Source organism: Ptychodera flava, chromosome 22, assembly GCF_041260155.1.
Source record: "Ptychodera flava strain L36383 chromosome 22, AS_Pfla_20210202, whole genome shotgun sequence".
Taxonomy (NCBI): Eukaryota; Metazoa; Hemichordata; class Enteropneusta; family Ptychoderidae; genus Ptychodera; species Ptychodera flava.
This window is the reverse complement of record NC_091949.1, coordinates 22840422-22854757: the sequence shown is the minus strand read 5'-3', so window position 1 is coordinate 22854757 and position 14336 is coordinate 22840422. Positions and strand designations below refer to the sequence as shown.

The 14336-nt window shown below is 38.5% G+C and overlaps 1 protein-coding gene and 1 long non-coding RNA gene across 3 annotated transcripts in view; one reads left to right on the top strand and one right to left on the bottom strand.

Annotated features, from left to right (window-relative positions):
* The window catches only part of LOC139122980 (bifunctional 3'-phosphoadenosine 5'-phosphosulfate synthase-like), a 28666-nt gene that overhangs the window by 6091 nt on the left and 8239 nt on the right, over window positions 1–14336 (top strand). The window contains exons 1-2 of one of the 2 annotated variants that reach the window (XM_070688908.1): window positions 4368–4596; window positions 11938–12043. In XM_070688908.1, the coding sequence (XP_070545009.1) occupies window positions 4528–4596; window positions 11938–12043 (175 nt within the window). In that variant the 5' untranslated portion in view covers window positions 4368–4527. Of the gene's footprint in view, window positions 1–4367; window positions 4597–11937; window positions 12044–14336 lie in introns of those variants that run through there. The other variant, XM_070688909.1, reaches the window with a different exon arrangement.
* LOC139122982 (uncharacterized) lies at window positions 90–2672 on the bottom strand. Its single transcript, XR_011549554.1, has 3 exons — window positions 2540–2672; window positions 930–1075; window positions 90–521 (listed from the first exon to the last, which is right to left on the bottom strand). It is a non-coding gene; the product is annotated as an uncharacterized lncRNA (long non-coding RNA).

Here is a 14336-nt window from a genome sequence, read left to right as displayed (position 1 = left end):
TGTAGTTCTCAGTACATTTTTTGCAACCCTATATTTACCACTTTTCTTTGCTATATTTATTTGAAGTATTACTTTTAATTGATTCATAATGGGGATAGGCCTCATATTCGACAGTAATTTTAAAAATTTTAATTTTTTGGTGATTTCAAATGGGGTTTTATCAACTGTGCATGATCTTGTTTTGTTAACTTAGTAAACTAAACTTTCAGTTTCGTGACAAGCCACTTTTGCCAGAGATTTCTTGACGACTCGCTCACCTTTGGTAAAGGAAGCAACAAATCAGCGAAGCACATACGTGGGTTGATTGTTTAAATCACAGTGGAGTACCTCACCTGAATTCAGTGACAACATGCCACCGTTACAGATAACTACAACAGTCACCTATCGCCGAGGGGTGAAGGTATAGAAAGTTAGGAGGGTGTGAAAATTGGGACTTACCTTTTACCCAGTGCTGCCTGCAACAAAACTATGTCAGGTATTCTTTGTTGTAAGTATATCACCGCTAAACTGCAGCTTCTTTCCTGTTTTTCCAATGACAGAAAAGAAAAACTTTTTCACCAAACATTTCATGATACTTTTTGTCCTTACATCAGCAACTGATTTTGAACTGATGAAATCCTCTTAAACTACATAGTGCCCTTGAGTTATGTACTTGGTCATTGCTAGTCTCATTAAACTTGTTAATATCCCCATGTAAATGTTTTCTCCAGTATTACCTTCCACTTGAATACCAAAGCTTCTCTCTCTCTCTCTCTCTCTCTCTCTCTCTCTCTCTCTCTCTCTCTCTCTCTCTCTCTCTTGCAATACATACACAATAAAGCTTGTATAGACAGAGACAGACAGATTGACAGACAGAAAGGTGAGGGGGAGAGGGATACACACACACACACACACAGACATTTCCTCCAAACCGTACCAGCATTTCCTACCTGAGTAACGCAGTTTCTGTGGTTTCCGTGACACATGTTGGGCTGTACAGACAAGCAAACTCATTTTATGAATTGGTCAAATCCTGTTGATGTAGCAATCTTTGTATTCTTGCCCAGGGTATTTGGTTTCAATCCAAACCTTAGTACTACAGGTCACAAAGAAAAAAAATAAATAAAAAGTCGCGGCTTTGTTGGACTCCAATGTCCAACACGGCTGGGGCAAGTACTCCATTACTGGCGTGGGTTGCTTTGCTCTGGCGTCCTAAACATCATCAGCAAGACAAATGGTTTTATTGGCTGGATGCTAAACTGATAAGGGATATCAATACATGACATAAAAAGTTCTTTTCAACTGACAAGACTACTGAGACAAATGATCACCATATACAGCAACATCCTGATCACTGCTAAGTCATCAATATGTATGTTGAAGTTGACAGGAATAAGCAGAGTGATAGAAGGAGGGAAGTTTTTCTTGAAGAATTGTAGCGATGACATCACTGTTCTATCAGTGTCCTCCACAGCTTTGAAAAAGAGAGGGGTAGTTAATCTACATTTACAAATGTTAAATATTCTTTTGTTATGCAAATGTTTTAAATTGTTATGAACACATGATTCATAGAATGCTTGAAACTATCAAGAAGGGCTGCCCTGGCCCACAAAGTTTCCTTGTGGCGAACGTAGAACATGCAACATTAGCTTCATCGTGCCCGTTGTGTTTTACTGCTGTCAACGAAGTGTTTCAAGTGTTATTGAGTGCAAATTTTTGGTTCGGACGTTTGTTGTTTTGACAACGTGATCTTCGGTCACACTTGAAACAGAAACATTCGAACTGTTCGTAAAATTTGCAAATCACAAAAAGTAGTTGAATGATTTACATATGAAGTTATGTATTTCTAAATTTGGCACTGACAATGATGAATTATGGTGTTTTTATAAAATTTATTAGATATGAGAGAGAAAGAAAGATGAACATATTTTGGTCCTCAACAATCTCATATAGAGCTTAAACTGTTATAAAATTATCAAAACTAGGCTATGACAAAGTTTAAGGTACGTGGTTTATAGCTTTCTACTTCCAGAACATTTGGCTCCCTGCCAAAACATCAAACTTTTTTCTGCATTTTCTTTGTTGGAAGAAAATGGTCAGACAGGTGTCAAGCAGATCCAGGTGACTTAAAATTGAAATGATTGCAGCTTGTGGTGTAAATTAAAAATAATCTAAGACGTTGTGAAGTTTGTATCAACCGCCATATAAAAGTTGGCAGCAACTGCAGCAGAATAGGCTGACTTCCCATACTCATCATTGATGTTGGTGCAGGAATTTTGCGAATGCCCATGGCTTCATATTTGTAAATGTTAGGAGTGTGCTTACATTCCTGAGAAAGCCCTGTTTTTCAACAAACACATGCTGTCTTTTCTGTGTAAAAACAGATTTGATAATGGTAACACATTCCCCTAAAACCTAGATCTGGTGTGCCCTTTTCCGCAAGATTGTCAAGTGGGACAACATTGTTTAAGTTTGTGAAGAGCTAATTGATATTAATTGTCATGATGGCACAAAATTGCAAATTCATCAGAAAAAGAGTGCATTCCTGAATCCACTGTACCTGAGCCAGACACACCTTGTGTGTTGTGTCACATCCTCAGTACCTTGTCCCACATACAAGATAAATGAACAGAGAAAAAATACAGTGTGCTGTACCTGTCCTGGGTCACCTTGATGTTAGGACTTGGTTCACTTAAAGGAGTATTAAAGACGACCTCTTCTCTGTGATTGGTCGAAAGTGCCCCATCGCCTGTTAAGGTTAAATGACACTGTTTGGCACAAACCATTATCAAAGGGGGAGTGTGGTGACTAAAAGTATATTAAGTTGCCATGAATCACCGCAAATAATTTTGTAGAATGTGACAAACAAAATGAAAGAAGGAAACAGAGCAAAGAAGAACCGTAATGTGTGCCATATTTTGAAGATGAAGGGTTTTGAAAATAGGGTATAAATTTCTATTGGACACTTTTCCAAATTTGATGATGTGGCAGAGTACTGTCATGGTAATCAGCTATTTTTATCATTATTGGCTTTTGTTGCATTGAAATTAAATATCAATGATGATGGGCATTTGGTCAAGGGATATTTAAAGATTTTTATTTTAATAAGGCATCGTGCTCAGTAATAATAAGTATCCAATCCCAAAGCTATCTATATGCAAATTATGCATGATTTCATCTCAAACGATGAATTGTTTTGCTTATTATATCTTGAAAAAATAAATTGTGTATGTTGTAAAGTGATTTTTTATGTGATTTTTTTTTGAATTTGACGTGACGAAGGTTCCTTTTTTTAGCTGATTGGAATGAACATGCCTCATTTTTACTTCGTGAAAAGAACATGTCTGAAACTCTTTTTATTAAAAAGCATGTGATGGCCTTGGCCAAATAGAGTTGACATAGAAACAATGATGGGAATCTTTAGATCAGAAACTACCGTTAGTTTCCCTCCCAAATTTTAAGATTCAGTCTTATTTTCCTTGTATGCAAATATAAGTGAATACTCAAGATTGAACGTTAGCAGCTGTTTTCCTTTGATTTCATGTAGGCAGGAAAGAACACTTAAATTCAATATGCCTTGAAAATCTATATTTGCACACATAATATTTAATACGAGGGTCATACAGCAAAGATAGTTTCCTATATTTTACTTTTAGGATGAAGCTGTGCAGGTTTTAATGTTTACGATGGTTGATTATTTACTGGTATTTAGACAACTATCACAGTATGTTTCGCGTTACAAAACATCACTTCATAACCCATAACAGTAGTATTTGCTGTCATTGTTCCTTGACTGATTGAAAGGCAGTCACAGTTGACTTCTCATCGCGTCATAATTTTGATCAGCAGTGCTTGATCGTTCATAACAGTATTCACCGATGCGTTGGCACCAGTTGATGACGTGACTTAGTCTAATTGTTGCGAATGAATTGAAGCTATTCTAGCTGTTTTGGCATCAGCTTGCAAAGGATTATGCCATTTCGTCATTTCCTTCTTAGCTTCGCCATTAATCCCCAGAATCAGACCACAAATCACAATTATCCAATCTGTGAGTGACAAATAGTCATTTTCGCGATTTTGTATTGATTTTTCAAGACTTGGACTGTTCTTTCTTTTATTTAGTAAAGTGTCACCAGAAATGGAATATGTCAGGAAGTTGTAAAAAAAAGTTAGCCTATTAAAGCTTTATTTGATACATTGTATTCGAACTTCAGAGTAAAAAAATATACCATAGTTTAAAACACTGAGTGTACTTTGAAGGTAAGTTAAAGGAAAAACGTTCTACAAGTAAAGTCTGTACATCCCTATTCTTGAATGGGGGCGCCTGTGACCCCTGTCTAAGACAGCTGATGACCTCAGCATGCAAAGCTCTTGAAAATTACCATATCACTGATGTTGGTACGCCTGTTGTTATGCAAATGACCTGTCCACGTCCTCACAGCTATTTAAAAATTGGAGTTGGGCCGCATCAGCCCACTTTGCAGCTGAGTCCCACCATTCTCTGATACCACAGTCCCGTGTTGTGTTGCAGTCCACCAAACACTCACCATGACGGACGTGGAGGGTCCCAAATCCCCCACCGTGAGGGCAGACCCCTACGGTATGAGGCGTGGAAGGGTAAGTGTAACTGAGGACACTGTTCTGTTAGTTTTCATTCATATCTAGCGTCGCGTCTCTCGTCACTTGACATGACTTTCTAGTAATGCCTTGTTTACACTCAAAACGGATTTATCATACGCTGAAAACTTTGCCTGTGACATTTTGTGATGTGTAACTGATGGACATTGTTGAGCATCAGAAGAGTTCAGCACCAGCCAATACAGTATGATGTATCCACATCCTTGTAGTTTATAGTAGTAGAAACAACTCTGGAATGGTGGTGTCATCTGACAGTACAGCTTGGTTCTCTGATACCACAGTCTGTGAAGTGTGACTTTCTACCAAATGTTCACCATGACAGATATAAATGATCCCAAATCTCCCTAACACAAGGTCAGATCATACAGTATGAGATAGAAAGGTAGTGGGCAAGTCTAAGAAAACTTCTTTTCTCTTTCCTGTCATTTTGGAAATTGGAATTTGGCGTTAAATGCCAAATGACATGACTTATTAGAAAATGCCTTGTTTTTACTCAAAACTTGGATTTATCCTCCATATTACATCAGTTGATTTGTATGTTGTGTGGTGTCGTCTGACGTGATGAAAGTCCAGTAGTATAGCCTCGGTTGAGCTAGACTTGTAATGTTTTAACTGATACTTACATGATTTTGGAGTGGCATGTGTACAAGCCATACTTTTTAGGTCGCATGGAGCACAAATTCAAGCAGAGGTCACTCAGCATCAACAGGTACATGCATGCCTAAAGAGTAAATCAAAACTCACTGATTTTGTTCATGCCAACTGTTACAATATCTTCAAACTCGACATTTATATTGCCGTAATTTCAAAGTGCCCAAAGACACTCCAGAGAGGAAAAATACGACAGTGTACTATGATTTGTGATTTTCTAAAAATAGACATGAAATAATATCACAGTGTTCTGCCCAATATTTCTCCTTCATAACAAACTTAGAATGAGCAAATTTGCTGCCAGTGAACTAGATTTCAGTCAGTTTTGTGTCTTTTTAGAGAGTGTATATCACACATAATCTTCTGAAAACGTAATTAACAAGATTTACCCTCAGAGCTGCCAAGAGATAGACCGTAATAATACTCTCTGGCGTCAATGTGTATGTATGTTGATAGGTGGACCACTGCAATCATAACTAACAAAACTTGGCTTAAAGCGCAGGAGAGGGTTACCCTTGACAATTACAATTTGCGATCAAGGGCATTTTCCACAATTTGTAAGTCATTGCTATGGAGCGTGCCCTGTCATCTGTGACAGTGTGTGTAAATTCATGCAAATGTGGCCTTTTGGTCACTTCACTGTTAGCTGACGGCATGGTGTGTTGTTCAGATTTGTGTGCTATGAATGGACAGTAGGTATTGTATGTTGTAAACTCAAACACCAGATGACTCACTCACTTAAAACATTGGCGTCTTCATTTGAGGTGGTGTGGCCATGCTCAGATGGCAAGAGTTTAATGACATTTATGTATATTCTGGCATTAAATCTGAAATGTCAAAAATGTTTTCACTTTTGGTTGAGAAATTAAAGGGTCTACCAGCGTTTTTCATGAGTGCTCACAGTAGGTTGTTTCTGTACAGACCAGATTCTGTGACGCTAATTTTCCACTCAGAAGTTTTTACAATATTCTAGATCAGTTCTCTTGATAAGTTGAAGGTACCTGCAGATGTTAATATTCATTTGGTCCTTCCGACTTTACATTTAAGTGAAACTGAAAGGGAGCTTGTCGTGCTTCAAATCTATAGTGCCAGTTACAAGGAGCTTTACTTAGGTACATTCAACACAAGGAGCTTTACTTAATATGTGCATTCAATACAGCGTGGAGGTAAATCTGTATACTACCGCCGGGTATACAGTGATTTTAATGATGACAATGCAGTATTACCCCTAGGAGTAATCTTTGGCCCCCTTATCACATTGTAGTGCCTTTTTTGTTTGATTTTTGCCGGTATCTGCTTGAATTATGCAACTTGGGACAAGAAACTTATCCATGATGTGGCCTGGCCAAGGCACAACTTCAGACTACAGTACAGACTAGTTCAGTAGTTTGTATAGCGTTTCCTTTGGCAAGCCCTCGGACAAAAGATTATGTTTTGAGTCCTCATACACTCGGATTTCAATGGATTCTGATGAGTCATTTCACAAGATCCTACTGTTCAGCCTTTTCAGCCCAATGAAGTGAATAGAAGTGGGACCAGGCAGGCTTATCAAAGTATTCTTCAACTTCTGAAAACTTAGCAAATTTGATTGTGCTATCATCTAGAGGTATTGTTTCTTGAAAAATCTGATTTGTCTACTGTCCCATACATTTTGTATGTGTCGGATCATCCCGTGAGACAGTTTGCTTTGTTCTTCTGGGACGCTCTCTGACCTCAAATGGGTATAAATACAAATTTTCCATCAAATGCCGGCCTATTCTTGTCGACTTTGATGAAGTTCACGTGAGGAGTTTCAGATAAGCTCATAAGTGTAGTTTTCCATATCTGTTTTCTTGTTACTGTGTTAGCGGTGTGAGAAGTTGATACAATTTCACATTTTTCCAACAGTCAATCTTTGAATCGTTTCCAAAGTAGTCTCCTTTCTCGTAACACATTATTAGAGCAGCAAAAAAGCAGAAATATTCATGGTCATACAAAAAATTAATCTGGTCGCAAAAAATGTATGTCCCTACCGAGGAGCAGAAAATGTACACATGTCAGTGCATACAAATGCAATGCAAGAAAGTGTCCCCTTCAACATGGCAGTTGATACGTGACTTTTTTTCTGTATCATGTACTTCTGCAAAGGGTTCTCAATGAATGAAGAGTCAGTGATTTCAACAACTTGAAATTTATAAACTTTGAGTCTTGCTCACTGTAAATTTGTAAAAGTTTGCGAGCGCAAATAGATGTGTCGTCCGCACTTTTGTCTTTTGTTGGTTAGTTTTGTATTCATCGTGCCCGTAAAACTGCCATGGAATTTGGAGAAACTTGCTTATCCCTTGTAGAGAACAATGAAAACTAGAGTCGGTGTACCCTGACCTAGAACACCTGGATCACATAACTTGGTTTGTGCCAAGGACAATCCAGGCAGCATACCCTACCATCAATCAGTGTCCATTCAGCTCTTTTCAACTCGCACCTTTTTCTTTTGCCACAGTACATCCAGCGGTACCTTAACCTGCCATTCCCAGGGGTCAGACAGTATTCATTTTGAAAGCTTTTAGCGGCACACAGGGGCACTGTATCGAAGGTTCTTCCAAAAAAAGACCAGGTTATAGTACGTCTGCAGGGTGTCAATTGTTCCACTTCTAAATGCCTCACCTGTGTGACAAATGGATTTTCTTTAACAAGGTGTCAGTGAATCCATAAAAATTTTCCCCTGGTCACCAGCCAATATTCTGTACATTAGCCAGACTACAATGCTCCACGGGTCAGTTGTATCACAGCCTCCCCCACCCCTCAAACAAATCTACAGATTGCTAATAAGAGAAAAAAATAAGATGGCATGGTCAGAATGGATGAGGCTAGATGAAGAGGGAGCCATTGAAACTAGAGGGGAGGGGGTATGTTAAGATTGAGGAGGTGGTACATGTAGATAGGAGGCTGGTGTCGAGAGAAGCAGGGATGGGGTGCAGATTAACAATGGAGGGGGGGGGGTCAGGTCAAAGTTATCTTGAAGGTAGAAAATTGAAGATGGAGACAATGTAAACTGCTTGTAGAACTTGAGAGCTAGCCACAACGTATGAAAAGGGAGAGACAGGTGCAAGTGATGAGGAGAAGAGTGGTCAATGAAGTAGGTTAGGATGTAAACCTGGGTATGGGGGCGGAGGGCTGCAGGGAACGGGGTAAATTTGAGCCAAGGATGAAAAAAAAATGATACACAAAATTGAAGGGTAAGGTCAGCTATACAAATATGTTAGGATGGAATAAGTAGGCCAGGGTTAAGAGAGAGATGCTAACTTTGAAGAGAGTTAGAGTCAGCGGAGAGTGATAAAGAAGGGAGCAAATGCCCAAGGGTGAAAAGAAAGGCCTAGCAAAACTTAGCGTGGGGTGTAAGAGTTCTGTATATGGACTTGTCTTTCTGAGATAAGGCATACATTATGTTAATGTGTCCCTGTCTCTGGGTCTGTTTGTTACCTTTACTTGCTGTGTGACCATAAACAAGGGTACTTCGACCTGTCACCTTGTCGGGAGAAAGTTCATTCTTTTGCATTGTTATTCCATGCTTTTGTCTTGTTCATATCGGTGTAACTGTGTTGCAATTATTCGGCAACGGTAGATTTGCCAGATGTCTTCATTTTTCTGTGTTTAAAATTCAACTTTCCACCTCTGTACAAGGAAAAGCTGCATTTTTCTAAACATCAATATCAAAACAGCCAGTCCCACAGGTGTCGTCTCGTTTTACAGTGTCCTAGATTTGTTCTTTGCACCCGTCCAGCATTCCAAGTGATTGTGCCTGTACCATAACCTACTCTCCTGTGAGTGCTTGGCACCCCTTGCCTTTCAATCGGTAAAATCTCTCACCCCTTGGAGTGCAATTAAACTGTCAGCGGGCTAAAAGTGCACTCCTTAGTTGACATCTCTAAGAATTTTTGATCAGGATTCAATCTGCCTGAAAGAGCGGAGAACTTCCAAAGACACAAGGAGTGCTCTTTGAAAGTAAACATGTTTTATTCTAATGCTAAATTACTATCCCAAAATCATCAAGTTTATAGTTTGATGGAGTTGTCTGACTTCCAAGGCATTTGACGAGCTCATGTACCTGTCCTTTATCTCTAGAGTCGTTATAAAGCTACCGTACTCACTGTAATGACACAAGACTTTGTCCCCAATTTTTTGATTACCTATGTGCAAAAGGTATTTAGGCCTGGAGTGCCCTAGATATAAAACAAGGGCAAGCTCTTAATTGGTCCAATTCTCATGCATGGAAAAACTTTGAACCTGTTAAATCCTTCAGACCCTGAGTAGATGAGACGACAAATCCATCTTATCAACCTTTGTTTTCATTGAAATAACTATTGGTAAATGTAAGTCAGGAAGCGCTGTAAGAAAACAAGGCATTTGTGGCACTTTCTTTTCATATTTTGGCCCTACCTATATAACTGGCAAGTTGTGGTACAGCCCCATTGTTTTCAGCTGCTACAATGATGATGTGGGGGTGGAAAGGCCATGTGTACCTTCAGCGTAAAGTAAAGTAAAGTAAGCCTTTATTGAAATCCTATCCCAGTTGGGATCTTGATCATAAAGTACAATAAAGGTTTTGCAAAAACAACAATGAAAGAGTATATATAATATATATATAAATATAAATATCTATACATGAGGTCAACATATTAAAGGTTCATAAATAGTTTACTTTGCCTTTTTCATTTTGTCTTGTCTGAGTTTAAAACATGTATGTATGTATTTTCCCAATTCACATAGTGATGCTTTATCTGTCCTTGAAAAGATGCTTACAAGGTCTTGTGTGCCTCTGAATGCGTTTTTACAAATGTTTAGTTTACTGAAAAAATCATGTCTAATGTCTGTGTATCCTTTGCAATGAAAAAGAAAATGTATCTCATCTTCTACTTGTTTGTTTTGGCAAATTGGGCATGCTCTGTCTATGACATCAAGGTTTCTATATCTACCTGTTTCTATGTGTAGTATGTGTGCACTAATGCGTAACTTGCACAGGGCTAATCTGTGATCTGGGTTTTTTATAACATGAAGGTAGCTTTCGAGAGAGAAATCTTTTTCAACTCTCTGTATGTGCGAAGTTTATTTTTATGGTGCCCTTGTCTGGTATCATCATGAATCAATTCAAATGCACATTTTTCAAATAGCTGTTTAACTTTTACATTGAAATTAGTTTTAAAGTGTTTGTCATTTTCTATCTTTACATTCATGGCATCTCCAATATTTACGAGCAGCAACGATTGTTTAATTCCTGACACCCAATTATCTGTATGTGCATTGTCCAGTTGACAACCCAGATCATAAGCCTCACGAGTCAGTGTTGTATCAGATTTCTTACTTATTTTTAACCAATATTTGACCATTTGTGTTATGCTTGAAACAATTAGAGGATATCTACCCAGTTCCATTAGACATGCTATGTTGGATGCTTTGTTATTCACTTTAAGTATGTGCTTGCAAAATTTAATGTGCAACTTTTCAATTGTGTTTGTTAAGTTTGTGAGTATGGTTTTTGCATTTGTGCATATGTCTGCAGTCCATACTTCTGTACAGTATAGCAGAATAGGTTTATCATGGCATCAAACATTTGTAAATGGACCTTAATTGGAATATTTAACTCTGCAAAGAGTAACTGTCTCAATTTAAAACATGCCTTCATAGCTCTGTTTTTCAAATCAATTTGTGCTCTGTTTAGTTTTCCTGTAATATTTAACTTTATGCCAAGGTAAGTGTATGTTGACACATTTTCCAACTCATTACCATGTATAGTAAATTTAAATTTGTTGAAAATTTTCCCCGATTTGTTGATTTGTTGCGTATATTCCGTAAGAAACCAAAAGACATTGCTTGCCCCTTTCAAATTGACAGCTTGGGCTTGCAACTTGTTGCCACAACCCCAAAACTAGAGCACACTCGCTGGCGTCAAAGTTGCTGAATGCTGGCACTGACCCCTTTTAACCTTTCGTAGAGGTCGTGGGGATGAAGGCATTGTAAACAAATCAGCCCTGTTTCATTCCTGTCTGCCTGTGTTTGAATTTGCAAGACAATTCCCAGGGGGCTGAAGAGACCAAAGCTGATCTAGGCTGAACTGTCCACTTGTATTGAATTCAAAGTAACAATTGAAAAATCTTTGTTGTTCCATGTCCTGGAAAACTATTGCATGATGATTCACTCACATTCCATTACATGCATGTGAGAATCTATTGAAGGGCACTCTTGTCCATGTTTTCCCCCAATTTTTTCAAATTTTGCAAAATACATTTTTGTTATCCGTCTGATTTGAGCACACTCCCTGATCTCACCCTCTCTGTGTCTTTTGATGTCCTGTTGATGTAAAGAGCTGTTTTTATCCGAATAATTCTACATCGATGCATCCTGCACTTCCTTATCCTTACAATTTTGATGAAAGTATAAAGCAACTGGCAAGGGAAGGAAAGGGTGGAAGTTGTCATCTGCAAATCTTTTCCTGATTCCACTGCTCTAGGCATGACATTGTCTACTGATGCAATGTCATATGTGCAGCCTTATGTCGTCTCAGTTTTGACAGATCGTTTACTCGTACAACGCACAGCAAGGAGGGGCAGTTTGGGTCAAGGAAAAATGTACCCTATATGGTCGATATAATTTGACTGCCTATGGCTAACAGGGTTGTGTTTCATTTCATTGCAGATTTCCAGCAACGTGTTCCAGCAAGCCCATCATGTGTCCCGCGCCAAGAGAGGCCAAGTCATGGGACAGCGCGGTGGTTTCAGAGGCTGCACCATCTGGTTCACAGGTAAAAAGACATCCCAAGACATCAGTCATGTGACGTTCAAAAAAATATGAACAAAGTACCAGCGTAATGGAAAAAAAGAAGCAACGTCTTCAGGGAGGGGCTGTGTGACATCTTAGTAAAGGCTATAAGATTAGTTGAATTCTTGATATGAATTGAAACTGTCCTCTAAAGGGGCATTAAGCAATGTACTATAGCTCTATCCCAAATATGTATTGCATCATATGTATTGCAAGATTTTCTCTCCTTCTCTCTCTCTCTCTCTCTCTCTCTCTCTCTCTCTCTCTCTCTACTTTCTCACTACTGCTGATGTACTCTGTCAAAATATATGGGCTACCTTGTGGTGTATCTCTATAGCATTGTTGTTTGGTGATATGGTCGGTACCCTGTCCCTTTGCCAGTGCCATGCAGCATTTCCAAACTAGGAAGTATAAAAGGCATTGGAGATGCACAAAGGATTGACTGTGCAAGTTTTCTCTAAGGGCTCCACATTTTGACACAGAGCAAAGGGTCAAAGGTCTCACAGTGTCATCACCCAAATCCTACCCCTTGGGGCTTGGTACTGGATCCAGGCTACCTAATATTCAAAGAGTTAGTTTAGGTTTAGCGATTGGCTGTAAGAGTTTAGCAATGTACGATGCATGGTCAATTTACTGCACCTGATTCTGAAGCAGGTCTTTCAAAGCCCGGGTTTCAAAGCAGACTATAAGATAATGACACAAGCCTACTTTCAGAAACCCTGTTTTGTTTTTAAAATGAATTTTATTAATGCCCTGCTTTAGGCTGTAATGTTTTAGCTGGAGAATATAAACTGGATCAGTTCTATTGCCTTGAAGCTTGGCCATAACTCTTGTTTGTCTTCCAAAATGAAAAGATCAGCCAAAAAGTGTAGAAGGCTTACAAGTCACTATACAGTGACATTGCAGTGACGAGATGGCACCTTCCATATTAATCTTAAAAATACAGTAATGGGCAAACAAGCTGAAAGAAAGGGTCAAAGGTAGCATGGTGCTATCATTAGAATCTATGATAGGGTCTATTAAATCTGATACCCAGACATAGGATAATTACAGGGCAGGTTAAGTAAAGAATGTAAAACAGTTTCAGAAGTACTGCAATTTGCATAGCAGCAATATCCTTTCTGACGTGGAACAAATGAACGAGCTTTCATCATGACAGGAAAATAAGCTTAGCTCAGGTTTCAGGATAATTGTTAACGTGGCAAGGGTTCGTTATGACTACAATATCTGCCATTCCAATTGTTATGACTACATTATCTGCAGGGTGAAAGTAACTGACCCTGGGCAGAAATCAAGGTCAGATCATGGCTTGTGGACTTAGCTGTGAATGCCAACTTCAGGCCATGTCTGATCAACATAGATAGACCTGTTTAGATTGGAAATTTTTAGACGGTACATGTACCTGGAAATTTTTAGACAGTACCTGTTAATATGTTACCAAGTTAAGACTGTAGAAGCCAGCTGGTTGTCATGTGTGCTTTACCTACCAGTATATTTCAATTCTTTTCATTGTTCTGTGTCTAATACAATAGAAAAATTCCGAATTAAGGCATGAATTGAATTTGCAGTAGTTTGGGGCAGGCTCAACCAAAAGTCCAAAAAGCGGTACCTGTCTTCTGTCAGTAATGGTACATTGCTTCCAATGGGGAAATAGATCGCCCATTTTTTTGTGGATTTTCAAAACATGATGAATTGGGACTGAAATCCTCTCGAAAATTAAAATAATAATCAATACTTCAATAGAAAACATGTACATCAATCTTTGCAACGAAAGTTGTCATTTTTGATTAATATTTGAAACCTTTTATATTACTGTTGGGTATTTGCTTTTGAAATTAGGAAATAACGTCAGGTTGTTTGAGGATTGAAAACAGCTGTGGTATATTATGTTAAACAAGAAATGTTGTGCGATAGAGTTTATATTTACTTTTCTGCATTTTGAGTAATACTTCCCCGTTTTCATGTGACAGGAGGCAAGATGGGTAGACATACAAAGCTTTGTATATGAAATGGAAGATTTTGCCTGAATGGCCCCTCAAGATGTACTGCATTCAAAGTGTGTATGAGTAATGTTTGTCCTGGTTTGCAAATAACACTGTAAAATGCTACCTGGGCCCCCCATCTATCTTCGCTCTTGTCTAAAGAGTTCAGAATCAGTTTGTTTGAAGGTTGAAAACAACTCGGAGTTTCAATGTTGAACAATGTCAAAAAAAAAATGGAATGACAGAGTTCACATAAAGATAATTTCCCATTTCACACTTTATCCTGTGTTTTAT